The following is a 26,981-nucleotide window of genomic DNA, read 5'->3' on the forward strand; positions in this document are numbered from 1 at the left end:
CCAGCATCGTGAGCCCAGAGGCTAGTACCTGCGACCCAGCTAAGTAACTTGAGTGTATATTTAGTCAATAAGCTTAGCTAGCGAAGGAATTTCCTATCAAATCCGAAAGAAGGCGATCTCCGCATCCAAGCAAGTTCTCCAACGCCGCGCCAACCTCCGCAGCCACAGCCTGAGCGTCCTCCTGGCTTAGCACTGCGCTCGGGGCGATGACATCAATCTTCAGACCAGTAGAATGGGGCGTCGAGCCGATCCAGACCTCCCCTTGAGGAAATACGCGGCCGTAAGAAGTCATCGGCGAGGAAGTACTGCCACTTCCCAGCGAGAGAGCCAAGTCTGCGCCAGTGTTCTGGTGCTGGACGATATATCCAAATTGAGTACTGCTCGGCCAGCTGGTGCACTTGGCCACGATCTGGTCGAGGTCCAGGGAGGAGTATCGGAGGGATGTGGTGTGCTGGGCTTGCGCGCTGCGGAGGTATTCCAACGCAGTTTTAGAACAGCACACGCTCAGCCGGTACGGGATATAGTTCGTGCAGGGGCCAACAATTTGGTCAAGGGTGCTGTCAGCCGAACGGGCGTCCACTGTCTGACCGATGACGATGTCTGTGCAGCCGGTCCGTGAGGCTAGAACCAGGCACACGGCGGCTTTGACGGCGGTGGCAGTTGTGATGCCGGGGGGATGTGATGCGGGCGTAACTGTGCATGATACAGTAACCTGAAAGATGCGGTTTTGAGGCGTCGTAGTGTTTGCAGTCTGATATGTAGACGTCATAGAGGAGCCCGACAGGTACTGGTTCCAGAAGGTATGGGCCTTGTCGTCGTTAGTCTGCCGCATGTGATGACTGAGATAGTAGTTGAAGTCGGAGGAGAAGCTCGCACGGGGCTTTCTGTTGTATTCATCGGCCAAGGCTTGGACGATTAGAGGGATTGTGGTGAGGTCGTACTGTGCATGAGCAAGGCGGAGCAGAAGTCGACATCTGTTAAGCCGGCGGTTGGACACGAGAGTGAACAGAGTTGGCAGTGCTGTAGAGCTAACAACACAGATGCCCTGCTGCTGTTGACAAAGTAAATTACAGAAGTCATCGAGAGGCTCATCGGTCGTAATTTCATGGACACACTCGCGCACCTCCCGCAAGACGAGCTGCCAGAGATGGTCCGCATGTTCGACAAATACCGTGCGAAGGATAGTGAATCGGGCCATCAACGCAGTGCAGGCGGTTTGAAGCTTGCTGGGCGAGATATCCCCAGATAAGTCAAACTGGAAATGAGACCATGGATACCTCTGTACGAGGAATGCTTGCGCGGCGGTGACAGGATGAATAGCCGCAATGTCATTGCCTCCTTGAATGAGGCCGCCGTTCTGTAATGGTCGAAGAATCTCCTGGAGGGACTGGCCGTCGATGGTTGACAGTGAGAGCGAGGGTGACGGGCTCGGGGTATCATGCTCTGTGATCAAATGTCGGGACCGCGCGAGGGTTGACAGACTCATGTTGTTCAAAACGTCTGCCACAGCGAACACGAAACCGACTCGCCTTGCCAATGCTACCATTTTTATCGTCGCTAGAGACTCGCCGCCGAGGAGTAAGAAAGAATCCTCTCTCCCGATTGCTTCGCATGGGAGCCGAAGCACCTCTGCCCAAATCTCCTGAAGACTCCGTTCACTGTCATCAGACATGGGTGACTTGGCCGAGGAGCTCATGATATAGCGTTGGAGGTCGCTTTGTGATAATGAGAGTAGTTTGTCTCGGAGCTGACGACGATCTGTCTTGCCTGTGAGGGTGCGAGGGATGTGACGTAGAGGAATGAACATGGACGGCACCATATAGGGAGGTACAATGGCCCGAAGACGAGCCTGAATAGAGGCAGCGGCCTCGTTAAAAGCCAAGTCTGGTGTCTCGAACATGGGATCATCGTGGGTCTCTGTCACTGGTGGGCCGAGCTTCATCAGGACAATCAGTCTGGCGGTACTGTCGGAAACCAACACGTCTGCGACCACCTGAATTGCAGCCGGATACACTCTCATGAGACTTGCCTCAACTGCATTCAGATCGACGAGCTGACCTCGGAGCTTGACACGGCTGTCTTTACGACCGATATATTGAATGGATCCGTCCGGCTGATATCGGACCAGGTCGCCTGTTCGGTAGAGGAAAGGATAGGGCGACGGAGCAGGAATCTGTTTTCTCCAGCTGGGAGGGTCAATGAAAGCGGCCCTCGTAACCTCTGGCAGGTTCAGATATCCTCGGGCCAGGAACGGGCCTTCGAGGAGAAGTTCACCCACGGCGCCAACCGCTGCCAGTCTGGTTGGGTCTGATGGCACAGTAACCCAGCCCAAACCACCAACGATTCGACCGATAACGCCGGATTTCCATCCCGCCTCAGAAATATTGCCCACTCCACAGATCGTTGCCTCGGCAGGGCCATAGCCGTTGATGAGGGAGCGGCCTTTTGCCCACGCCTCAACGCTCTCGTGGGTCACGGCTTCACCTCCCAGAACTAGGGTAGTCAACAAGGGCACGTCTGAGGGGTCGAGGCTTCTGGCTGTGGAAGGGGTTAAAAACGCCCAATTGACCTGGGTGTCTCGAATAAAGCCGGCGAGGTTGTTCATGCGGTCAAACTCGGATGGGACGTAGATGGTTCCACCAGCGGTCAATGTGGTAAAGATTTCATAGATGCTCACGTCAAATGCATATGAGGAGAAATGCAGGACACGACTGCTGGCGTTCACTTTCATCCCCGCGCTGTGATGGTAGATGCTCGTGGAGAGGGTGCGATGGGGCATCTCAATGCCTTTGGGATGGCCAGTACTACCGGACGTAAACATGACAAACGCGAGGTCCTCTGGGGTTCCTCCTCCCCTCTCCCAGGTGTCCAAATTGGAGGGGCATCCCGTCTGCGAATAGTCGTTCTGGGCCGCAAGGAGGGATACATCGATAACAGTGGGACAGAGGCCAGACGTCACCGGGGCAGTTGCATGACTGTTGACCAAGATACCTGCGCCGACGATTTGAAGGATATCTCGCACTCTTTGTCGTGGAGACAGTAAATCAATCAGCACGCATGTGCCTCCAGCGAGCAGGACGGCCAGTATGACTGCAATGCTCCATCTGCTGCGGTCCAAGCAGACAGCCACAGGGGTCGCTCGCATCACACCATACATCTGCAGTTGCCGGGCGACGAACGATGAGTGTGCCCAGAGTTCCTGATATGTCCATGAGCCATCCCAGGAAATGATAGCGGACGCCTGAGGTCGACGGGAGCACTGAGCAAAGATCAACTCTTGCAAGAAGCGATTGTCGGCTGGTGGCATGTAACTGTTCCATTGTTGTACTTGCTCGATGTCCCGCGGCCCGAGAAAGCTGATATCTCCAATTCTTTCCGTTGCAGGCTTATAGATGTGTCGCAAGACATGCTCGAATTGATGAGCCATTCGCTCCACCTCAATGCCGCCTATTACTTGCGCGTCATATGTGATATCGAACGTAATCGCCCTCTTGTCGGCGCTAGTACGAAAGATTAGCATCATAGCGTAAGAAGAGAACGCGGTGTAGTCCATCTCAGTCTGAGTCGTTCCCCGGATAATGGAGAAGTTTCCAGCTTCGTTCTTCTCGCAAGCCACGCCGCGATCCGCGGGAGCTTCAATGATAAGCAAGGTCTGGAAGCGACAACCTTCGGAGGCATCTCTGCTACACCGGCTGATGCGGTGCAAGCCAGCCTGTTCGTAGGGAATCATGCGTGCGAGAGAGTCCTGGACCTGATCCAGCGCCATCTTCACGGTATCTTCCTGATTGACTCGAATGCGCAGCGGGACGGTTGCAATTGTTGGACCCACGATATTCTCGATCCCCGGTACGTCGGCACTGCGCCCGTTGGTCGTCACCCCGTATACGGTCTCGTCCGCGTCCGTATAGTGGGCAATGAGTAACGACCAGGCAAGGTGAATATAGGTAGCGGTGGTATGTTCCTCCCTTCCGGTTAAGACCAAGTTTCTCACCCCATGTCGATGCGATGCGTTTACGTACGGCCGATAGTTGCCGGACGGCAAGGTCGGGAATATCGGTGCATTCACACCGGCGAGCTCGGAGGCCCAGAACTCGTCTGCCCCTGGTAGGTCCTGTGTGTATTGGATGAAGGAGCGGTATGAGGTGCTCGGCAACGGATCGCGCCCGATGTAGGCACGCTGTAGTTGCTCATGCACCAAACGGAGCGACCAGCCATCCCAGATAGAGTGGTGGATTGTCATAATCAGCTGCCGATGTCGAGGGCGATAGCGAAACCGGACCAAAGGCACACCGATCTTGGTGATCTCGAGTGCCTCCCAGCGGCCAGAAGGCGGCATCTCGTTGGTTTCTTCCTCCCACACGAAGTCATCGACGATCACCGCTTGCATGAGTCCATCGTGGGTCTCGATGATGCGTGTTCGCAGAGCAGCATTCTCGGACATCACCGACAGCCATGCAGCCCTCAAACGGGGTAATTCCATCCTGTCGGGAATATCAAACGTTATCTGCCCGGTATACATGCCTGGGTGTTTTAAAGACGTTAGGAACATGCCTTCCTGCAGTGCGGTACAGGGGTAGATATCTTCAATGAGCTTCGAAGACACGCGGCACTGCTCCTGCGCCAGGTCGACAATATCATGCTTCTTTGCCACAGGCAAGAGGGCAAACGGAGTTGAAGCTTCCCCCGTATGGTCTGATGCCTGGATCAAACCTGCACGTTGTGATTGCTCAGCCAGCGTACTCTGCGACGAAAGGATATCTTTGGTGTGTAGTATAAGCCCGGCCGTCCTGGCCGCTGCAACGAGACGAATGGCTTGAAGTGAATCCCCCCCGAGGCGCAGGAAAGTGTCGTCCATGCCTATCAAGTCGATAGGTAGATTCAGCACATTGCTATACAGCCTTCGGATGGTTGATTCTTTGGGTGTGGATGGAGGACGTTTATCACCCGTGGGCGAGAGCAGAAAACATTGAATGTCCCGTCTCGAGAAGGCAGCAGCTCGGGTCCGCAAGGCTCTGCGGTCTGTTTTCCCCGATGCAGTTTGAGGGATAGTGGAAATAGGAATGAATATATCTGGAACCATGTAGCTGGGTAGATTTGTTTGTAGATGCTGCTTGCTGATGGCGAATTGCTCCATGATCTGTGATTGCGGCGCCAGGAAGAGACGATCTCCCATGTTGTCCGAGATGAAACCAGTGCTAAACGGACGGATTAAGACAAAGGCAATGAGCTTTTCAACTCCATCGTCGGAAAGGGTGACCTTTTCGACAATGACCTCGGCATCGCCGTTCGGGAAGGTCTGTTGGAGATGGTGTTCGATATCAGGGAGCTCGACCCGCTGGCCGCGAATCTTCACTTGGGCATCTTTGCGGCCGTGCAGTAGCAGCGCACCGCTTATGCTGTCCTGGGAGGCCAAATCCCCGGTGCGGTAGACTCGGTGCTGATAAGAGGTGCCCTTGCGGTGCCGGCGCAGCCATGCGGGTGTATCAATAAACGCCTGGCGAGTGGCGCTGGGATCATTGAGGTAGCCACGACCAACAATCGGCCCTTCCACGAGCAGTTCCCCCACCGTACCGGGTGGCATCAGCTGCTCTGGATCCTCCGGGCTAATAATCCAGGTTGTCGCCCCTGTGGTGTATCCGATGTTTCGAGGATCAACACCATCTTCCACCCTAGACTGTACAGACACGTTGACGGAACATTCGGCAGGCCCGTATGCGTTCATGCAGCAAATTCCCATTGCTTCGTATGCTGTCACATCGGAGGGGCGCATCAACTCGCCTCCCACGATCAGGGTGGGTGGCGGGCTGCAACATTCTGTCCATTGCACCGTCCTCGCAAAGGATGGTGTCATAAAACAGTGGGAGATCCGGAAGCTCTTATAAGACTCGACGAAGAAGTTTGGATCACTTCGTTCAGACTCGCTCATTACGCATAAACAGCCTCCCGCCATCAGAGTACTGAGCGTCTCCATGATGCTGACATCGAAGGCATACGAGGCAAATTGGAGAACGCGCGACGTCGAATCGATACCAAACACCTTCAGGTGCGAACGAGCTCCAGAGCAATATGACCGATGCTCGATGACAATGCCCTTGGGCTTTCCTGTCGAACCTGATGTGAACGCGATATAAGCGGCGTTTTCAGGTCGAGATGGTGTTTGCCCAGCTTGGCCGGGACTCAGCAGGCATGCCCGGCTTAGATGCTCCACGACTAGGGCAGGAGACACCTCTAAACACTGTTTGCTGAGTTCCTCACTCGTAAGGATAAACCTTGCCTGGATTTCCTTACATATCTCGTCCAGCCTGCTCCGCGGATAGGATGGATCCAGAAGGGTGAAAGCTCCTCCGCTCTTGAGTACTCCCAATATAGCAACCGTTGTCCATCGGGACTTCTGCATGTATATGGGTATAATGCTCTCTGGCTTGACTCCAAGGAGGATTAAGACTGACGCAATGCCGTCTGACAGGCTGTCGAGCTCGGCATATGTGAATGACCCGTCCCATGCATCGACTGCGGGTGAGTCTGGAGATCTCTGGCAATGCTCGCGAATGACTTGGTGTACGCAAGTGTCCCAGAATCCAAATTGACCCCGTTCGTTTTTGCCGTCTGTTGTTACTTCTATGCTGTGCACCGTCGGACTGTCTTTGGATGCGTTGTATGGAAGAATATCTCTCCATTCGGAAGGTGCCATCGCCCTATTACAAAAGGCGAAAAAGTCGATCCCCAACCAGCGCAAGGTCCGATTGAGGTAAGAATAATATATTTGTATATTCGTACGTAGTGCTTCAATGAAGGGCATATTATCGATTGACAGAGGCTTTTTCAGAGGATATTGTTGGAATATAGGATAGACCTTCTTTCGGAGAAGCAATCTCTAGATATACACGGTGCACCCTCTGGGGCCGTAGCCGTGGATCTCCGGAAAAGAAAGCTACGCTGAGAGACGGAAATGCGGGTACTGGCCAACTACACTCCCTGGACACCAGATTCTACATGTCTGAATATTCTGTGGCTTGCGTGATAATGAAAATGACTGACCTTCCGTTCGTGGTTTGGTAGGTAGTAGCATGTGTGGCAGAATCCCCCTCCCATAGTATATGGCAAGATGTGTACATATCGGACATCTAGAATTTCGTGTCCAGGGGGTGTAGATCATACTATTGAAGCCTCATGCTGCAGAGTATTCACACTAGATGAATATTGAGGCAAGCCACACATCGCAGCACCCCATCCTTGCTTTTGTGCTCTGCCATGGTGAGAGAAGACTATGCACTGTACCTTCGTCGATCAGGAAAAACAGGCAAACATCATGACGAGAGATCAGCAAGAAGTCCAGCCAGCCATTTCTACGCCACCCGACGGACGGCCCGAGCCAATCGCCATCATTCCTCCAGCAGATCGCTATGATAGAATTACATGCTGCAATACAGGGCACATCACCGCAGTACGGAAGGGTAGGGGGTTTCTTTCCTGCTCAATCATGAAGAAGCTTGGTCTCCACATAACTATGAAGATCATACCCACTGAAGACAGCCGACTGGCCTACAACAGCCCCAGTATTGTGCATGGCTTATAATCAATAGTACCGCGGCAAAACTCCAATTCACCTGCAGTGCAGCGAGTATGGAAGGGAATACGTACGTGGCTTCCGCGACTTTATTCCTTGCGCGACAAGGCATACATACAGCTGAGCTCCCCCCCTTGCTTAGAGCAAACCTGCTGTACAGCATCGGATATCATGAAAGGCCATGCGGAGGAAAACTCCTCAATCGAGATTCGTCATTCGTAATCCCACCCATGAGGCGAGAGGCACGGATTACTATTCACTATCGAGGCAAGGGGCGTAGCACAGGTAGTCAGGGACACAGCATCATGTGCGGCTGAAGAACCGATCTACACGCCGCCACCCAAGAAGACGGCATGATCTGCGTGCATAGGCAATGTATGAAAAATGGTCTCGATGCAAGGTTCGCAGCTGCACACCGGGTATGTCCGGAGATCTTGTACCGTCAATCACACGAGCTATTTGTCACACTGACAGTGGCACTGTGTAATCGGCTAGCTGGCCTTGCATTTGTCCGGCAGCCGAAACTGCAGGCTACAGAGGAGTGAGGAGTAGGACTGGACCTGTGCAGCAAACAAAATGAAGGGGCCGGTGAGTGTTCCGGTTTTTTTGTAATTCGTAGCCCGATTTGCGTACGGATCAGATTAGAGTTATCCCATGCAGGCTGGAAGGAAATGAGAATACGGTCTGTTGAAGGAGACTATTTAGATCCTAGGTTGCAGGAAGGCCTGTCTAGATCTTGTTCAGTACCCTTACGACAGAGTCTTTGGCCTACAGCGTGGAAAACAGGATACTGCCGTTCGTAGAACTCATCAGGCTTGAAGATCTGGGGGCTGGACTCCATAAGACAGCCTATGTTGCGCATTGGCCATGAACGAAGTCACTGGTGAGGCCTGAGAATTACAGAGCTAATGGCGTCTGGTTAAAACGACGGGCATCTGATGTATACCCATGGCAAAGTGCTCATCCGCAGCGTCCATCCACCGGGTCCCATCCTCACCCGCTGGAAACCTTACGTCGAACGTCATGATCAGACGCGCCACGGTTGTGCGGATATTCATCATGGCGAGTGGCTTTCCAATACATGAATAAGGTCCTAGCGATTTGAGAGATATAGTTAGTGGCAATTGTATTGACCCTGCAAGAATTAAGCGGATGTACGTACCAATGGAGAACGGGGCGAAGACCGACTTTTCTTTTAACAAGTCTATGTGCTTGTACCACCGTTCTGGGTTGAAGATCGCAGGATCAACGTACGCAGCTTCGGCTAAGGTAGGGGAAGTGAGGAGTCAGATGTCAAATGTCACAAGTTCAACGAATGTAGAACGGTTCTCGTACATCGACCCATACTCCATTGCGGACTGAACACCGTCATATTCCCTGGAATGCAGATATCCTTCACATGGATCCCCTCTGGCGGGGTCTTTCGCGGAATGACACCAGGGATGGGAGAGTGCAACCGGAATGCCTCGTTGATAAAGCCATTGAGATGCGGTAGTTTGGCGAGGTTGTCGTGCTGGTACTCACCGTCACTATCAGCTTCGATAGGCTCCATCTCAGCTCGTAGTTTGTCGACCTCATCAGGACGGCGGGCTAATTCGTACACGATGCTCGTCAAGCTTGTTGCCGTGGTATCACTATTGACGTCGAGATCCATTGTAAATCGATGGTCAGTCAACTTGTATCCCGATGTTTCTGGCCTGGGCAGAAACTAACCTTCCTGCTGTGATGATGAGCATAGCATCTCCCATGAGCATGTTGCGCTCGTCATCGGTAGGGTCCCGGCCATTTAGCGGCGCAAGCAAGGACGCGAAGATATCCGGAACACCCACTTGCTCCTGCGCAGCCAACGTTCAGTTCAAGAAACGGCAGACGGATGGATCGGGGAGAAGGCGACCCACCCCCAAGCGACGTAGCAGGGTATCTGTCGCAAACCCGATGAACTTATGCCAGTCATTCGACAACGATGGCATGGTAGCGAGCAGTCGAAAGAACCAACTCGGAAACAAATACCGATACCCGGTCATCCCATGCATGAGCATGTCTACCGCCCAATGGTTCCGGCTTGCGTCCAGCATATCAAAGCTGCGCGCAAAGGCCAGGTCGCCCATGGTATCATAGCTGTAAAAATTGAACCACTGGCTGATATTGATTGTCGATTCCGCACCAACCCTCTCCTCCAACCGCTGAAAGAGCTTCTGACGATAGACCCGGATGCGCTGCTCATAGCCGCGCAGAGCCCGGTCCCCGAACCCCGCGCTCCAGACCCGGCGGCGTTGGTCGTGGGCCGTTCGGTCTCGGTACGAATGTAGCGACATCATCGGATGGCCGTTGTCGTAGAAGGCGTTCTTTGAACAGCGTGAGTTGGGTCCGTAGATAATCCCGACGGCTTCCGGGTGGATGATAGACACTTCAGAGGGGCCAACCCTCACGACGGGGCCGTATTCCTCGTGCAATTCATGAAGGATGCGGAATGACGGCCCACGTCTTAGACGGAACGATAACCAGAATGAAGATATCTTGGCTGCCCAGGGGCCACGAATCTGGCGGAGGGGGTGGAATAGTGTTCGGTAGAGGAGGAGCGACGTGAACAGTCCAACGAGGTATGTCACCATAAGCAGACAGGTCTCTTTGACGAGGTCCTCTGGAGAGAGGGTGTATTGCGGTGGCTTTTTGGCATATAGCAGGGCTGACACGCCCAGGGCCAGGCAGAGGTGAAATCGTACATACCGCCAGGGATACAGATGGTGTTCTCCATGTCGGAAATACGAGAGATGGGTGCAAATGCCAATTAGGCCAGCCGTCGCCAGATACCCGCACTTCATGACGGACAGCATCCTGGGGCGAATACTAGAGTGACTCTGGGGTCAGATCGCTGAGAGGGGCTCACTTGAGAACGGCTCATCGTTAAAAGACACAACGCGCCGAGCATCTGAATCAGCATCGTCCGCATAGGGACTACTAGTAGAGCCAAGAAACAAGATCCGTCGATCGGTTGGCCGATCTGCACCATCTTCGAACTAAATTACCTGGGGTTACACAGCATATGAGCTAGCAGAGTTGATGTGTCTCACCTCATGCTGGCTGTCCGACTGTGCTGCCGGATCGCCCGGACAGCAGCGGTGTGACTATGTGCGTTGTTGCCCAGTCACATCGACCTATCTCGGGATTGCAGCTATATGTTTATCTATCATCGACAACCAAAGCTGGCTCGACTACCTGCCGACCCTGCTGAGTAGTACGCTGCATCGCTGAACCGCACCCCCCTCTCCGTTTTCTGTACAATGTTCACTCTTCCCGAGGTTGCTACCAGGCTGAGCAAAAATGTTGAGCTTTTGGTGGATGAGATTGACAAGACGGGGTCCCAACCAAACTGTGGGGACCCGACTCTGCTTGGCCCCAAAGGGCTCGCAGCCCGAGACGAGATCATCCTCGCCGCTGAAAAGCTTCTCCAGCAAGGTCGGGGCCCTGGTCTGTCATTGCTGAGTCTGCTGGAATCGGTAATTCCCCCTTGTCCCTGCCTGTTTCTTCCTGTGACGTGACTAACATTCCCATGAATGGCACAGGCAGTCGACGTCGGCACAATCCAGACTTTGATCCGGCTTGGAGTCCCAGATCAGGTTCCATCCAGCGGATCCATTACATGCGATGCACTGGTCAAGAAACTGAAAACGCCCGTGGCGCCGGAATTGCTCCAGCGTCTGATTCGCTTCACCCGATTAGCTGGGTTCCTCGATGAAGATGAAGAGGGTGCCGTGAAACACAGCCCCATGTCCGCCATCTTCGTGAGTGACCCAGACAGTGCCGGTCAGGCTCGCTTCATGGCGGACTTTGGCATTCGGCCCTGCTCGTTCCTATACGAGTCCATCAAACTGGACCCGAGCGGCGAAGTGCCGCGCCTGGGTCCATTGGCCCTGATGGCCAGGGAGCCTGGGGCTCGCGGGGGCCCGACGTTCTTCGAGGTCTTGGAGAAAGACCCGGTGAATCGAAATCGATGGCATGATGGGATGGCTGTTCATAATGACTCGATGGTACGCCACGTTGCGGATGCCTATGACTGGGACGCGTTGCAATCGTTGGTCGACGTAAGTTGCTATTTGGGATCGCTACTCTCGTCAAGCGAGAAGTACACCAACAACCGTTCCACTCATTTACTCACATGTCTTTTAGATCGGAGGATCGGAAGGTCACGTTGCCGCAGTCATTGCAAACGCCTTTCCTCACATCCAAATCACCGTCCAAGACCGGCCCGAAATCATCGAGAAGGCTCGCCAACGGGTAGATCAGCACCGAAACATCACCTTCGAGGAGCACGACTTTTTCACGCCCCAGCCACGCATCGCAGATGCTTACTTGCTTCGTCTCATTCTCCACGACTGGAACGATGCGGATTGCACTCGCATCGTCCGGCAGATCTCCTCCGCTCTACGGCCCGGTGCCCGGCTGCTCATTATGGACGCCGTCTTGCCGGAGCCGGGCGAAGGCTCTCTGCAGAGTGAGCGGCAGTTGCGTCGGAGTGATATCGGGATGTACACGCTCTTCTCCGCTAAGGAGAGAAGTCTGGTTCAGATGCGCCGCCTGGTGGAAGATTGTGACAGTCGGCTACGGTTTGAGAAATTGTATACTCCGCCTGGGAGCCATGCTAGTATGTTGAGTTGGATCTGCGAGTAACCACGGTACTGCATTGGTTTTGGTAGTCAGGATTGTCTATTAGAGCAGAACTAGGAATTCCAGTGCCCCTGCACCTTTTCTTTAAAAGTAACACCCCCCTTCTAACGAGGTATGAAGCGATATGCTTACAGCAAGGCAGTGTACACTCCATTAATTAAACCGACAGCATGACGAACTACAGAACACACGCTCTAATTTGGATTGCCATGTACATGAAGTCTGTGAAGGTATAGCTCTGTCACTACCCGGCCAAGTAGCCTGCAAATGGTTGCGTCAATCAGCCGACATACATTGTTGCGGTTCGATTGAGGTACCCTTTGCTGTCCCATCACCGTATTCCGGATCACGCGGGCCTTCTCAATGCCTGGGATTCGGCTCGGCTGTTTGGGAGAAGGTAGCGCCGACTGCTGGTGGTGGAGCGGCAGATGCATGTTTGTGACTAGTATGCCCAGGCGTGCATTTACATGAAAATAAGACTATATGCATGTTTGTGACTAGTATACTAAGGTGTGCATTGGCATGAAAATAAGACTATATGTATATTTATGACTAGTATACTGAGGTGTGCATTTGCATGAAAATAAGACTACCATAGAGAGCACGCTTGTGTCTTACATGCGCTTTGGGATCGCCTTCTCTGGTGTCTACCCGCATGCCCTCGGGGTTGAATAGAATTCCGTCTCCTAGGAAGTATTCCACCCAAAGCCAGAATTCCCTCTAAAATTCTGAGTCAGGATTATTGGTTCCCCAGCACGCAAAGATGCCTCCAGCACCACCGGACCAGAAGCCCTGCCACGCGCAGCCCGCGCCCTACCTGGCCCTCAGTGAAACTATACTCTTTGGAAGTCTCGACGAGGAGCGCTGGTGGCATAGCACCGCGCCCATCCTCTCAAGGCTCCTCATATCCTCCAACTACGATGTTGACGTGCAATACAAATACCTGTCGCTGTATCGACACCTGGTCCTCCCGGCCCTGGGCCTCTACCCACAGCGTGACCCAGAAACGGGGATCATTGCGACCCAATGGCGCAGTGGAATGGTTCTTACCGGGTTGCCCATCGAGTTCAGCAACAACGTCGCCCGGGCATTGATTCGCATTGGGGTCGATCCCGTCACGGCTGACTCTGGCACCGCACAAGATCCGTTCAACACCACCCGTCCGAAGGGCTATCTGGAGACCGCCGCCCGGCTCCTGCCGGGGGTTGACCTGACACGCTTCTACGAGTTCGAGACCGAGCTGGTGATCACCAAGGCAGAGGAGGCCGTCCTCCAAGCCAACCCGGACCTGTTCAAGAGCCCCTGGAAATCGCAGATCCTCACCGCCATGGACCTGCAGAAATCCGGGACAGTCCTGCTCAAGGCGTATTTCTACCCGCAGCCCAAATCTGCAGTGACTGGCCGCTCGACGGAGGAGCTTCTCGTCAACGCCATCCGCAAGGTAGATCGGGAGTCGCGCTTCGAGACGCAGCTGGCCAATCTGGAACGGTACATGGAGCGGCGTCGCCAGGGCCTACATGTCCCAGTCGTCACGGCAGACAAGCCCCCGCCCACCGAAGCAGACAAGACGTTCGACGCGTGTTCGTTCTTCCCTCATTTTCTGTCCACCGACCTGGTCGAACCCGGCAAATCGCGGGTGAAGTTCTATGCTAGCGAGCGGCATGTAGATCTGAAGATGGTGGAGGATATCTGGACCTTTGGGGGCCTTCGAAGAGATCCGGATGCACTCACGGGTCTGGAACTGCTCAGGCACTTCTGGGCTGATATCCAGATGCGCGAGGGTTACTATACCATGCCGCGGGGCTTCTGCGAGCTTGGAAAGTCGTCGGCCGGATTCGAGGCGCCCATGATGTTCCACTTCCATCTGGACGGCAGTCGGTCGCCATTTCCTGATCCCCAGATGTATGTCTGTGTGTTTGGGATGAACTCGCGGAAGCTTGTTGAGGGGCTAACTACCTTCTACCGGAGGCTTGGCTGGGAGGATATGGCCCGTCACTACCAGGGGAATTTTCTAGCGAATTAGTGAGTTCACCCCCACCCCTTCACTGTTTTAGTAGTAGCCTCACTAATGTGATGCTCTGACAGCCCCGGTGAGGAGCTCGAGAAGGCCGCGCACCTTTGCGCATATGTCTCCTTTGCCTACAAGGACGGCGGTGCCTACGTGACGCTCTACAACCACAGTTTCAATCCTGTCGGGGACCTGGCGCCTGCCAATTGAAGCACCTATGTTTTCTTTCCTACCTTTCCGTCTCTTTTACGATGAATATCGGTGGTTTGTACGCGAGGGCTTAGTAACTCGACAGGGATGAACAGTACATTGGATCCCTACCACTTGTACTCTATCATGTATCTTTCAAGACTCCGCAGCCATATATGTACCCTGCGACGCGTAAACTACCAATCTATGTAGCCACGGCAACTGACAAGACATCCGATGACACAACCACGCTATTCTCAATGACCTGCCGATGCTTCCCCGACCTCGGCGTAAATTTCACCTCAAAATCCGGTACGAACGCCGCGAGGGTCGTCCCACTATCCAAGAACCGCTCCTGGTCAATCGCCTCCGCACCATCCGGCAGGGCCATATCGAACGCCCAAAACAAACGAGCAGTGGCCAGGAACAACGAGTCCTGCCCCATGTGGCGCCCCGGACACGCGCGCTGGCCCATCCCATACAGCATCTGCGGTAAGTCCGGGTTCTCGATCCATCTCTCCGGCTTGAACGTGAAGGGGTCGAGAAACACCGCCTCGTCGTGGTTTATCGCCCACACGTTGACCAGGACAGTAGCTCCACGAGGGATGTGGTAGCATCTGCATTCGTCTTCGTCGGATGTGGCACGGGGTGATCCCATGGGTGTTAGGGAGCGCCAGCGCATGGCTTCTTTGATGAAGGCTAGTGTATAGGGCAATTGGGCTGCGTCGTTGAAGTCGGGAAGGCGGTCCTTTCCGACCACCGCGTCTAGCTCGTCGTGCATTCGCCGTGTGGCATCCGGGTATAAGATACCGGCGAGGATGATGACTCGGAGTGCCTGTGACGCAGCCATGGAGGCCTCGTACAGCGACCCGACCATATACGCGAGACGCTTCAACCCAGCCTCCCTTCCCTGCTCCCCGTCACCTTCCCCGCTCCCAGTCCCCTCCTTCGTGGCGAATGCCTTGACCCAGTTCCAGCCCGGTCGGAGCAGCGCAGCCCTCGTCCGTGCTACCAGGTCAGCAGTCAGCCGATCGTGCAGGATATCAGCGTCCTTCTTCCACCGGACCGGCAGCCGATCAACCAGTGCTTTAGGGAGGACCAACTGGGCGAGAATGCCAGCAGCGCCAGAAAAAAGCGCCTCGGCGTGCAGTGCGATAGCGCGATTCAGCTCCTCGAGCCGGTCAATCGCCTCCAACCCGGCATGATCGACACATCGCTCCCCATACGCCACAGTGAGAAAGATACTGGCAATACACCGACGCAGACAAACGGAGAAGTCGTTCGTGGATAGCAGCTCGTGCAGGAGCTGCGTCGTTTCCATGTTCTGGACGTCCCGGTACTTGCTCGTCATGGAGGGTTTGAGGACGGAGCTGCGGATGGCCCGCTGGAGTTTCCATTCCGGTCCGTAGGGGAGAATAGCCGCGTTCAGGCCACCTGTCGCGTGGAGGAAGAAGGGCACGGAGGGTCGGCTGCTGTAGATTGTGTTTCGGCGTTCAACGTGGGTTTTGATGAGGTCCCAGGAGGAGAAGACGACGGCTGTGGTGTTGGCTAGTTGGACGGACATGATGGGGCCGTAAGTGTCGGACCATTCTTTGTACTTCTTCCATGGGATCTGGCGGGGTACCTGGTGGAGGTTGCCAATTTTGGGGAGTTTTGGAGGCCCTGGGGGGAGGGGAAGTTGCTTCCCATGGTGCCTGGCTGGTGGTGTGTGTAGAATCCAGAAGTATAGAATGGGGAGGGTGATGGTGAGCAAGAGCACAGCGGGGGATAGCGGGAGTCGCTCCATAGCCGGTTGCCAGATTTGCCCTTCGGTTGGCCAATGTCGTTAGGGAACGATGCTGTCTTCTTCTTCCTCTATCGAACACAACCTACGAACGTCCGTTCGTTCTGTTCTATTTCGTAGAATGTCGGCGAGATATTCTCGCTGTCACTGCGGCGTCACATCCGAGCCGGGGAGTATGCCTCCTTCTCCTTCTCATCCAGAGTCCCTCCGGCAGATTCAGCTCCACCTTTCGCCCAAATATCAGTCTTCAACATGAACTAAGTGCAGCAAATGCAGTGTAACCATGGCTGCCTTGATGCTACGCTGGCCCTGCAAGAGTCAGCCGCAGATGGTCCCCATAGCAAAAGAAAAGAAAAGAGGAGGAAAAAGAAACGAAAAAAAGAAGGAAAAACGGGGATTCGATAGTCCATGCATGAAGTGGCTTCAATAGCCGGGCAGATTGAAACCGGGCTGGGCGTTGTGTATCCTCTTGGATGCAGAGACTATGTGACAACCGGCTCACCTTTGGCATGAGAGGGAACGGAAATTCACTCGAGGATCGACGATCTACCGAAGAAGATTCATCAGTAAATCAAGTGCATTCTAGGTATCACTGGGAGCCACCACGCAGATCGCCAACACCAGCACATCGACCTACTAGTAACATACCACCTGGCCGTAAGACCGAGGGTCCCAGCTCGCATTGGTTCAGAAAAAGCTCTTATTACGAGCTACCTACATAATCACATACCTATAATATATTACGATAGCGTGGCTTGGTTAGAAACTGTCAACCGGAAGCTCTAGGATGATCCAAAATAGCGGTCAGAAAGCAGGCTTAATAGAGCGAGCCATTTTGTCTGCTAGTTTTGGAGGAATTCAAGTCCCTGCTACAGTCCTATCTTAGTGGTAAATCATGCAGTAATATGGACATCAGTTCTTGACAGAAACTCAGCTTGGTTTACAATAGTTAACTAACTGACTAGTTATCTAGTAGCCACGAGTCCACGACTCTACCTAAGCAGGCAAATCAGTAGCCTTCAACTGCAGCACATTCTCGAGCCGCTTATCATCAATAATGTTAATACCCACAATATTGGGATCGGACGGTTTCATAGTCCTCCAGCCGAGCATCCTCTGGCCGAGAACAGTCATCGACTCCACCATCTCGCGCGGCATCGTCCGGTAGGTCTCGAACGGGGTAAGCTGGCAGCTATTGAAGTACGCGAGAACGACCCGTCGAGGATCGCCGGTGGTCGTGCGGTTCCCACCCCCCGCATGAACCACACGCTGTCGCACAATGAGAACATCGCCCGGATCCATAGTCGCCAGAACCGCCTGATCGCGCCCCGGCGTCCCGACCTCCGTCCACCGATGACTCCCGAGGATGACCTCCGTGGCGCCGTTCTCCTCCGTGAACTCCGTCAGGGGGAAGATGACGCTGATGGAGATCGGCGGTGCTTCCAAGGGTTGGTGGTGCATCAGCGGGTGGGTGGCATCGTCGCGGTGGAACGGCTGGGCGGGCATTCCCGATTCGATTTCGCGGAGAAAGGCCGCGCTGAGCCAGTAATCGCCCGTGCGCTGGAAGTAGCCCTCACAGATGGCGTGGATGACCGGGTTGATGAGGATGTTGTTGCGGAATGTCGGGCAGGTGGTGGGGACGTTCGGGACGTATTTGAAGTGAGGGGGGTATTTGTCCGCGAGGAGCCGCTCTCCCTTGGGAGGGGGGATGGCCATTTGCACGTCCAGCTCGCGGTTGAAGCTTTCGACGACGTCGGGGGGAAGCAGGCCCTTCAGGATGAAGGCACCGTCCTCTTCGAGGAGCTTGCACATCAGGTCAACGTCGGCATCGCCGGCGAGGCGCTGGAGTTGCGGCTTGGAGTCGACGGTCATCGTGGAGGAGAACAATGATCAATTCTTGTTCAGAGTAATCAAAGTAAATGCGGAGTAATAGGAAAATGGCCTTGGATGGACGGCAGCCGGAGGAGACTTTGTTTATTTTAACCTCGAGAGCGAGGTCTTCTGCACTTCTGGTTGGAAGCCCGCTCTACCGAGATGGCCCCCGAATCTTGTAGTTTGCTTCGAATGAAAAATTTACTGCACTCGATTGTACGCATAACTCCTGTGCGGAGGAGTCATAGGAACGACAGAGGTTCCCAGGCTTGGAAGCAAACAGTGTGATGGGCGCCGACATTCTGCATGGTGCGCTCACTCCTGTACGGACTCGCCAGATGTCCACCGTCTGGCCACGCAGCCGTACAGTCAAAAAAGCAAAACTAAAGCATATTGGAACTTGCATCTCGGCTACATGCAGTTGACATACCATCTCTTCACTTCTAACTCAGCTGAGAAGGCCAGAAAAGGCAATTCCCAAGGTAGCCACATTAACTGCATGTCTCAGTGCAGTTCCTTGATTCCTTCCCCACTGCGGTTCGCATGTCGATGCAGGCGTTGTCACCTCTGTGAGGCGGTCAATGCCCCTCCTGTGCACTAGTTGAGCTTGATGTTGCATCGGACGATCATCATCGAGATGATCTGCTGAATGTACGTGAGGGGTTAGCATAGGTGGAGAGCAGAGGCTGGCTGAGAAATTGGGACCTGGTGATGCACAGACGGAACGTCCCGATTGCGGGCTAGCTCGAGATAATCTGTAAGGGATGCTGCTACCTCAGCTGCAGGACTTTGGCTCGCTATGAAAGCAGTGCAACCTCCTGAATAGGCAGATGCGTGATCCTGTTTTGGAGGGGATCAACGTGTAGCGGATATCACATTCACACGGGCTCGGTGAACCATTGCATACAACGTCCCTGCGAACAATGACCTGGGATGTCCAGCGGCATAGAGATTCAACCAGCAAGGAGGAACACGCAACTCACGAAATACTCGTTCAGGTAAAAATATCTATGTACTGTATATTACACGATGATGGACAGATCGAAGTAGCTCCTACATGCAGGATGAAGCCAAAACATATTTCCATCTGTGCTTTCTATCAAGGCATAATAGGCGAGTGGTCAATCGTAGAATGTAGACAGAATACACCTTCACCATCCCAGATGATCCCCTATCCATGAAGTGTTCTTTCGTTCTCCCGCCTTTTCACCGACATCATTGCCCCAGGATCCAGCTGAACAAACATCCCACGTGCACGCAGTTCCGGAGGAGATCCCTCCACAGCCCGAATCTCGTAATTGAGGAGAATATGACACAAAATCAGTTTCGCTTCATCGCAGGCGAGAAAGCGGCCCGGGCATGCGTGCTTGCCGTGGCCAAAAGCGAGATGGCTCATCCTGGTCTTGGTGAACGGCGTAAGGTCAATCTTCTCAGGATCCTCTCTCATCCGCTGAAACCGGTAGCCGTCGAAGGTTTCCGGCTCCGGGTACATTTCCGGGTCGAAGCGGAGATCATTCGCAAAGGCGATATTGGTACCCTTGGGAACGACAGTGCCATCCTTCAAGGTCACTCTTTCTTTGGCGAGGCGGAACATGCCGACTGAGGCCGGAAAGCCAGGTTAGCAAGAGAGTGAAGAGACCCATAGGGAGGAAGGGGACAATATTCGGAGGCGACGTACTGATAACAGCAGGTTCAAGCCGCTGGGTCTCCTTCATCACACTCTCCATTAACGTGAGTTTGCGTAATGAGTGGCTGTGCAAGCCATTTTTCCCAAATACCGCAACCACCTCCTCGCGCAAGGGCTGAATGAGCTCTGGGTGCTTGCAAAGTCGTGCTATCACCTTTTCGACCAAATCACTCGTAGTCTGGAAAGCAACGGCGATGATTCGCAGCTGCGCCATGGTAGCATCATAGCGAGCTCCCTTGGCATACCGGTCGATGAACGCCAAGTTCGAGAATTCCCGCTTCGTTGGCTGATCACTGCGATACGCGCGCCGTTCACGCTCGAGGACCGGAAGGAGGATATTCCGGGCGCATTGGATTTGACGGCGAAGAGCCCGACAGGGGGACAGGAACCAATGAATCACGGGTTGAAGAAAACGTGGCCAGGACTGGATGGCGGCGACGGCAATAGCTCGATTCGTTGTGAAGGATTTCGCAATATCAAGCCATTCGGGGTTGCGGCAGAGCTCAGGGCCCAGCAGTGCTCTTGTTGTCATTTGGGCAATCAAGGCCAGTACTGTTTCCGGGATTGAGACGTCATGCCACTCTGTCTTTTATCAGATTATTGTCCAACTGACCTGCTGGGAACGCACGTACCAGCCGAGTCCGTCCACCTGGTTTGCAGACAGTTCATAGCTTCCTCGGAGAGGAAGGGTGTCAAGTTTACTGCATCCCGGGCTCAGTAATAGTTCCCAGAGGAGAAGAGACAGGAAACTCACCAAGCTCCTTGTTTAACGCACGAACCGCCATGGGAGGCACTTGATTATGCAGCGATCCTTGGAACATGGTCTCAAAGCCAGGCAGGTCCACAAGCAATACCTAGACGGATGAGAACCAAATCGTTCTGAGAGAAATCTGCTCGATGAAGAGGGCGACATACAGGATCGACTGCTTCATGAGCGCCAAACCGACTATCATTCTTGATTTCCTCCGCATACTGGTCTTTCAGGATCAAATAGGTGACCATGTTGGTCACCAGCCGGAACGCCGAGCGGCCCTATAGAAAGCATGTTAATCCCTGTTGACGAAGATCAGGAACCCACACCGGATCTCCGAGCTCACCGTTTGGAGGCCCTCGTTGAGTAGAGCAGTTGCATTATATTCAAACTCTTGCTTGGCCTTTGTCTGAAAAAAGTCCCATGGGTGTTGGTTGATGATTATGAAGTTGCCTGTGTCCAAGGGAAACAATAATATGATTCCCAGGATGACGAGCAAGCTTGCGCCGACTACCCCGGGGTAGGGCAGCTGAATCGCATCGAAGGTTTCCATTGTCGAATTGCTTTTGTGTGACACTCGGAGAGCCTGCCAATTGATTTATAACCGCTCAAGTCCAGCCAGGGGTTGGTCAGGCGGAGGCCAGTGGTCCAGGATTAATTAAGTAACAGGCGCTACATACTGTACTCCCTGAGCGCAGTCTGCACCGGGGGGGTCTTGTTTTCAGACCTGGAATTCACCTTTGCTTTTTCATGACGATGACAAATATTGGGAACCCCTCACGAGGCAGGTCTGTGCAGGTCTTGTCCGCTTTTTCAGTAATGACTAGTCTAGTTATTTGTTATTATTTCCCCACGGTGGCATAGCGTCTTCGGAGATGATTCTCCCGGACGCATAAAAAGCATCAATTCAAGGTCTCATTGGGCCAGACGTGATTCAAAGACTTTGAAGAAAGGATTTTCGGATGTGGGCATCGTCTACCATGCATGCATGGGATAAGTGGGCCTCAAACAAGTCTTGCACAGTAGCAGCACTGCAACACTGCTGGCTGATGCCACTCAAGATCTTAGCTGCGCAAGAGACTGTTGCCACCGGCTTGGCGACACCGTCGTGTGTTCTGGTGACGGTATTCGAAGGCGCATGACCGTACATATTTGCAGACAGATTTGCAATCCGTACTTAAAAGAATTGAAAGCCACTCCTCGTGATGAAGCCAGCAGCGAAAGTTGTGACCCCCTAGACAGTCCACTTCTCTACAACTCTCGATCATTTATCTCACTCTAGCATCCGCATCCCGGTCCTACAATGACCATAGCAACTGAGGTTTTGTGCCCTGAAGAAGAGGCATTCCAGCTCCTCAACAAGTACTCGTGGTTTCCCAACGACGACCAGCGACGTTGGTGGGAATATACTGGGCCCAATTTGCTCAAGCTTTTGCGTGATGCTCAGTATCCGCAGAAGGATCAGCTTCCTTGCCTCTATCTCGTGCAGCAACTTCTGGTTCCATACCTCGGCACCTTCCCAGTTGCTGGACAGGCACCTCTGCCTTGGTGGAGCAATGTGACCACCTATGGCGTTCCTTTCGAGCTCAGCTGGAATCTCCTACATAATATCGTGCGGATTGGGTTCGAACCACTCTCACACTTGGCAGAATCCGGCGTCGATGCTTTCAACAAGATAGCGCCAGACGAATGCCTATCCCGCCTTGCGTGTCTAGACAACACCATCGATCTAGCCCGGTTCAGGCACTTCCAACACGAACTATTGGTGACTCCCGATGAAGAAAGCCGGCTGCTCAAGGAGAAAGCCCCCCTCCCCAAGTCCGGGCGAGGCCAGCAAACCCTGGCTGTGGAATTCCAGAACGGCGGCATCAGCGCCAAGGCCTACTTCTTCCCAGGCATGAAGTCGCTGGCGACTGGAATCGCGCCAGGAAAGCTCATTCTCGACTCCATCGAGACGCTCGCTCTCTCGGGATTGAAGGAACCCGTGCATCACCTCTGCAACTCCCTCGGCCTGCAAGACGACGGACACCCAACAGATCCCGCGATTGCCCCGTTCCTTCTCGGGGTCGACCTGTGCACTCCCGAGCGCAGTCGCCTGAAATTCTACGTCACCGACCAGGTGGTGTCATGGGATCGGGTAGCGGACATGTGGACTCTTCGCGGGAAACGTCTGGAAGATCCTCAATGTGCCGATGGTCTGACCCTTCTGAGGAAGCTGTGGGATCTCCTCGAGATCCCTGAAGGGTATCGGAGCAACATCCGGCCGGACTTTGCTTTTGGGACACCTCCTCCCGAGGACTACCGACCCGTCATGATGGCGAACTGGACCCTATCTCCCAAGAAAAAATTTCCGGACCCCCAGATATACCTCCTTACCGTTGGAATGAATGATGCGGCGGTAATGGACGCACTCGTGGCGTTCTACAAGGTTCTGGGTTGGACGGATCTGGCCAGCACGTACAAGGATAAAGTGGCCTCATACTAGTAAGTTGACCCTGTGGTGGGTGCGGCAACGGGCTGGAGGAGAATTAACATCGCTGACAGTCCCGGCCTTGACTTTACGAAAACCAATTACATACACTCAGGGGTTTCCTTCTCGTATCGCCATTCGAAGCCCTACCTGAGTGTTTATTACTCGCCTTTTTGAGGGAGTGCGGAAAGTGATCTTGTGAGCACGACTAGAGAATCAAGAGGCGAAAGCAAAGACTGGAATATCGGGATGTTAGAAAGCAGTTATCTTTATTTGCCTTGGAATGATAAGTCTCGAATGATTTCATAAGCCCTCGATTTTCCCCGGCAGGTTCGGCCATCACTCGTACCATGAGCAAACTGGGAGGATGAGCACAGTCCATGCCAAAGTCAGCAGCTCCAATCAGTAACCACTCAGATTGGAGACTCACCGTGTCCACAGGGAACACTGATGAGCCCTATCATCGCTGTCATTTATGGGTTTATTGCTTAGAAATCATCCCCTTATTATAATTGTAGAACACCCTCGCCGTCTCCAGAAAGCTAGGGCTTGCACAGAGTGGATTGAATAGGAGCTGTCGCAGACTATACTATCATCCTAGGCCGCCCAATATCAATGCAAGAGCGCACGTTGCCAACAATAGGTCCTATCATTCTGTGTCTGTTTGATCCTAAGAGTGTACTGCCTCTGCTGACTTGTCGCCGCTGTTCTCGACACCTTCACGTGTATCTGGCGAAGCACTTGGACTCTCTTCTCCATAACCAAAATGGCACAACTGACGTTCTTCCAGGTCAAGCCACACATTTTCCCACAACAAGTTCGGACCATAAAGCCTATTTGAGGGCTTCGGGGTCTGCCATGACTCTTCACATACTGTAACCCTAAACTTCATGAGCAGCTAAGGCTCTGGTCAAAAACACTTCGGTACGACGAGCAGGGCAATCGCCTTCCGCCAACAAACTACAGGGGCTATTTCGCCGGGAGTACGTGGACGTGGGACGGGCAGACGCAGGAGTATTACCTACACCTGTACGCGAAGGAGCAGCCAGATCTGAACTGGGACAACCGAGCCACGCGAGACGTCATCTATAACAGCGCGATTCGGTTCTGGCTTGACAAGGGGGTGGATGGCTTCCGCGTCGACACTTGTCACCGACCCAAAAAGCTATATTCAGCCTGCGGTGGAGATGTGGTGCAATGGTCCACGCATCCACGAGTTCCTGCGCGAAATGTACGATGAAGCGCTGGCGCCGTATGGGGACGTGATGACCGTCGGCGAGCTGGCGAATACGCCCGACCCGGAAGATGTGCTCAAGTACGTCGGTGCGTCTGCGAAGCAGCTCAGCATGGTCTTTCATCTGGACATCGGTCATATCGGTATGGGCAGCAGCCTGGAAGACAAGTACATTCTCCAGCCGTGGAAGCTCACCGAGATGAAGGCTATCGTTGGTAAGTGGCAGTCTTTCGTTGAGGGAACGGACGGGTGGACGACGGCTTTCTGTGAGAACCACGACAACGGCCGGTCGGTGTCACGGTTCGGATCCGATGCCCCTGAGTTCCGAGAACATTCCGCTAAGATGCTGGCGTTGATGATGGTGGCCATGACCGGAACGTTGTTCTTGTATCAGGGGCAGGAAATCGGCATGGCCAATGCGCCGCGGGAGTGGTCGATCGATGAGTATAAGGACATTGAAGGGCTCGGATACTATCGAGAGGCCGAGCGCCAGGCTGCAAATGGCACCGATCCGAGCAGACCAGAGCGCATCATGGACGGACTGCAAATTCTGGCGCGGGATCATGCCCGGCTGCCGATGCAATGGGATGATTCTCCCAATGCGGGATTCACGACGGGAACACCGTGGATGCGCACCCACGATTTGTACAGAGAAATCAACGTGGAGAAGCAGGAGTTGGATCCCCAAAGTGTGCTTTCGTTCTGGAAGATGGTGCTGCGGCTGCGCAAAGAGTACCGTGAGTTATTCATCCACGGCGTGTTTGAGGTCGTGGACTTTGAGAATCTCGAGACCTTTTGCTTTGTCAAGTCGAGGGAGGAGAAGCGGGCCTTGGTTGCCTTGAACTTCACCTCCTCGCCTCAGCCGCTCACCCAGGCCGGCATGGCAGTGGAGATGAAGCTTTTGGTCAGCAACTATGGCTCCTCAGCGTTGTGTACATTACAGCCCTACGAGGGGAGGATATACATATCGTGAGTCTCAGATTTGCTATATAATAGCACATTTAGATTGTAATAGAATCAACGATGATTAAAGATGATAGTCAGCTTCGTGTATATGTCATTATAGTCTTACGGAACGGATCCCAAAGCAATGCACGGCAGACTGGCAGTGATACCAGATGAAGACTAAAACTGTTAGCAGCTATCCACCGATAATTCCGGATACATACCGAATCAGCGGTATTTTTCTGACAACAAGCCAATTCTGCTTGCAGTGCTGGTTGAGCAGATCCAGGATAGGTAGAATAATCACTGTAACTGCAACTATTAGCCATTTCACGAGTGGAGCATATTAGACCACTCACTTTGCGCATCCAACTTGGAGCATTGATCAAAAGCCAAATGCGGCTGACTCCTGGACTACCCCCGGGGAGGTTTGGGGCTGTCTGACTGGAATGCACTACTCAACTTAAATAAAAGCTATTTGGAATCAGCATAATACTCGATCATTCTGTTTTACCTGGTGAGACATGCTGTAGCCTTTTTAGTCTCTGAATCTATGTATTATAGCATGCTTCATTGCTGCCTGTCAGCCGGACAGAGCTTATATTAGTTATTATCACCATAATTTCTCAATAATTGACGCAGACTATAACCTAACGCGCAGGACAAACGGAGTATCATAAGACAACAGATCAAGACAAAAAGTATACAGAATCCTCATCAATAAGTCAAAGTCACAACCTTTCCCAGCCAGTCAACCTCCGTCTTGTTGACAACTTCCTCGAAAATCCATTGCCCAACACGAGCACGATGCACTGTATACCCAATAGATGGACTCTCCTCTGATCCCACCCGGAGCTTCTTTGACCCAATGCTAGCAATGCTCTGGTCCCCGACCAGCAACGACGGACGAACAATCACTGCTCCACCAAAAGCCCTGGACGATTCATCCTTCAGCTCATCGGCCTTGACCAAGTCCTCCAGCTTCTTTTTATCTACATGTGGCACTGCAAGGAGAACGGAATACAGCCACTTGAAACCAAACGGCACATCATCCGGACCGTCCACGCCGGTGGTTGAGATGACGGTGATGACAGGTTTGCACAGTCGCTCGTCCGGGTACTCGGCATATATCTCCTCTAGCGCTTTGATGATGGATTTGATGGCTTGCTCGCAGATATGCGGATTATCCATTTTGACCGGGGTGGTCAGGGAAAGCTGGATCGAAGGACGGGCTCCAACGCCAGAGACGATCTTGTCCACAAGCTTTCTTTCGTCCCCGGACATCAAGGTCTTCTTGACGACTGCGACATCCGTGACATCGCCTTGGATGATGATCAGGTTTGCGCTGATGGTTTCCTCGCTGATTCCTTGCGCCAGCAGCATGTCGTACAATTTCTTGGGTGTCCGCGCCAGTGCGACTGCTTTGAGGCCTTGCCGCAGAGAGAATGCCAGACATGCATTTGTGCATCCGCCTGTGGCGCCGAAATATGCGGTTCTCTGGGAGTTCATTTTGAGATGCAACGTGTTTGTATGAGGATGTGTAGAGCCAGAAAACCTCGTAAGAGGGAGACTGTGATTAATATAGTCATGAGACTCATGACCTCAGTCCTGTCCGGTCTACAGCTGATGAACTACAGACTCGGAGCAACAAGTGGTTGGTCCACAGCCACGGGAATTAACATTTAGCCCGTCATCGATAACGGAGGATCTGTCTGTCCGACTGATATGTACATCATACGGACTGATTCAAATCACCCAATAACGTATTCCCCCGGCTCTGGCGCTTACATAAATGACCACATCTTGCGCC

The 26,981-nt window shown here is 53.4% G+C and overlaps 10 protein-coding genes across 10 annotated transcripts; 4 read left to right on the plus strand and 6 right to left on the minus strand.

Annotated features, from left to right (window-relative positions):
- Window positions 1–73: 73 nt before the first annotated feature.
- ftmA (nonribosomal peptide synthetase ftmA) lies at window positions 74–6,691 on the minus strand (the record flags this gene model as incomplete). The annotated part of the gene is made up of 1 exon (XM_043274429.1): window positions 74–6,691. One exon carries the CDS (start codon window positions 6,689–6,691, stop codon window positions 74–76), a length of 6,618 nt encoding a protein of 2,205 aa, XP_043130364.1.
- A 1,781-nt stretch (window positions 6,692–8,472) lies between these two features.
- ftmC (cytochrome P450 monooxygenase ftmC) lies at window positions 8,473–10,389 on the minus strand (the record flags this gene model as incomplete). Its single annotated transcript, XM_043274430.1, has 5 exons — window positions 8,473–8,660; window positions 8,730–8,831; window positions 8,903–9,201; window positions 9,281–9,402; window positions 9,466–10,389. The coding sequence occupies 5 exons, from the start codon at window positions 10,387–10,389 to the stop codon at window positions 8,473–8,475; spliced, it is 1,635 nt and encodes a 544-aa protein (XP_043130365.1).
- A 459-nt stretch (window positions 10,390–10,848) lies between these two features.
- On the plus strand, window positions 10,849–12,235 carry ftmD (O-methyltransferase ftmD; the record flags this gene model as incomplete). Its single annotated transcript, XM_043274431.1, has 3 exons — window positions 10,849–11,064; window positions 11,131–11,649; window positions 11,735–12,235. 3 exons carry the CDS (start codon window positions 10,849–10,851, stop codon window positions 12,233–12,235), a joined length of 1,236 nt encoding a protein of 411 aa, XP_043130366.1.
- A 760-nt stretch (window positions 12,236–12,995) lies between these two features.
- Window positions 12,996–14,450, plus strand: ftmPT1 (brevianamide F prenyltransferase ftmB; the record flags this gene model as incomplete). Its single annotated transcript, XM_043274432.1, has 2 exons — window positions 12,996–14,254; window positions 14,318–14,450. The coding sequence occupies 2 exons, from the start codon at window positions 12,996–12,998 to the stop codon at window positions 14,448–14,450; spliced, it is 1,392 nt and encodes a 463-aa protein (XP_043130367.1).
- Window positions 14,451–14,634: 184 nt separating this feature from the next.
- On the minus strand, window positions 14,635–16,215 carry ftmE (cytochrome P450 monooxygenase ftmE; the record flags this gene model as incomplete). Its single annotated transcript, XM_043274433.1, has 1 exon — window positions 14,635–16,215. The coding sequence occupies one exon, from the start codon at window positions 16,213–16,215 to the stop codon at window positions 14,635–14,637; it is 1,581 nt and encodes a 526-aa protein (XP_043130368.1).
- A 993-nt stretch (window positions 16,216–17,208) lies between these two features.
- Window positions 17,209–18,084, minus strand: ftmF (2-oxoglutarate dependent dioxygenase ftmF; the record flags this gene model as incomplete). The annotated part of the gene is made up of 1 exon (XM_043274434.1): window positions 17,209–18,084. The coding sequence occupies one exon, from the start codon at window positions 18,082–18,084 to the stop codon at window positions 17,209–17,211; it is 876 nt and encodes a 291-aa protein (XP_043130369.1).
- A 1,171-nt stretch (window positions 18,085–19,255) lies between these two features.
- ftmG (cytochrome P450 monooxygenase ftmG) lies at window positions 19,256–21,075 on the minus strand (the record flags this gene model as incomplete). The annotated part of the gene is made up of 6 exons (XM_043274435.1): window positions 19,256–19,683; window positions 19,763–20,353; window positions 20,404–20,472; window positions 20,526–20,625; window positions 20,687–20,803; window positions 20,869–21,075. 6 exons carry the CDS (start codon window positions 21,073–21,075, stop codon window positions 19,256–19,258), a joined length of 1,512 nt encoding a protein of 503 aa, XP_043130370.1.
- Window positions 21,076–21,825: 750 nt separating this feature from the next.
- ftmPT2 (12-alpha,13-alpha-dihydroxyfumitremorgin C prenyltransferase ftmH) lies at window positions 21,826–23,007 on the plus strand (the record flags this gene model as incomplete). The annotated part of the gene is made up of 1 exon (XM_043274436.1): window positions 21,826–23,007. The coding sequence occupies one exon, from the start codon at window positions 21,826–21,828 to the stop codon at window positions 23,005–23,007; it is 1,182 nt and encodes a 393-aa protein (XP_043130371.1).
- A 1,112-nt stretch (window positions 23,008–24,119) lies between these two features.
- Window positions 24,120–25,199, plus strand: Aspvir_002842 (alpha-glucosidase mal12; the record flags this gene model as incomplete). The annotated part of the gene is made up of 1 exon (XM_043274437.1): window positions 24,120–25,199. One exon carries the CDS (start codon window positions 24,120–24,122, stop codon window positions 25,197–25,199), a length of 1,080 nt encoding a protein of 359 aa, XP_043130372.1.
- A 689-nt stretch (window positions 25,200–25,888) lies between these two features.
- Window positions 25,889–26,680, minus strand: Aspvir_002843 (uncharacterized protein; the record flags this gene model as incomplete). The annotated part of the gene is made up of 1 exon (XM_043274438.1): window positions 25,889–26,680. The coding sequence occupies one exon, from the start codon at window positions 26,678–26,680 to the stop codon at window positions 25,889–25,891; it is 792 nt and encodes a 263-aa protein (XP_043130373.1).
- Between the last annotated feature and the right edge of the window lie 301 nt (window positions 26,681–26,981).

The sequence above is a fragment of the Aspergillus viridinutans genome (assembly GCF_018404265.1).
Source record: "Aspergillus viridinutans IFM 47045 DNA, scaffold_13, whole genome shotgun sequence".
Classification (NCBI taxonomy): Eukaryota; Fungi; Ascomycota; class Eurotiomycetes; order Eurotiales; family Aspergillaceae; genus Aspergillus; species Aspergillus viridinutans.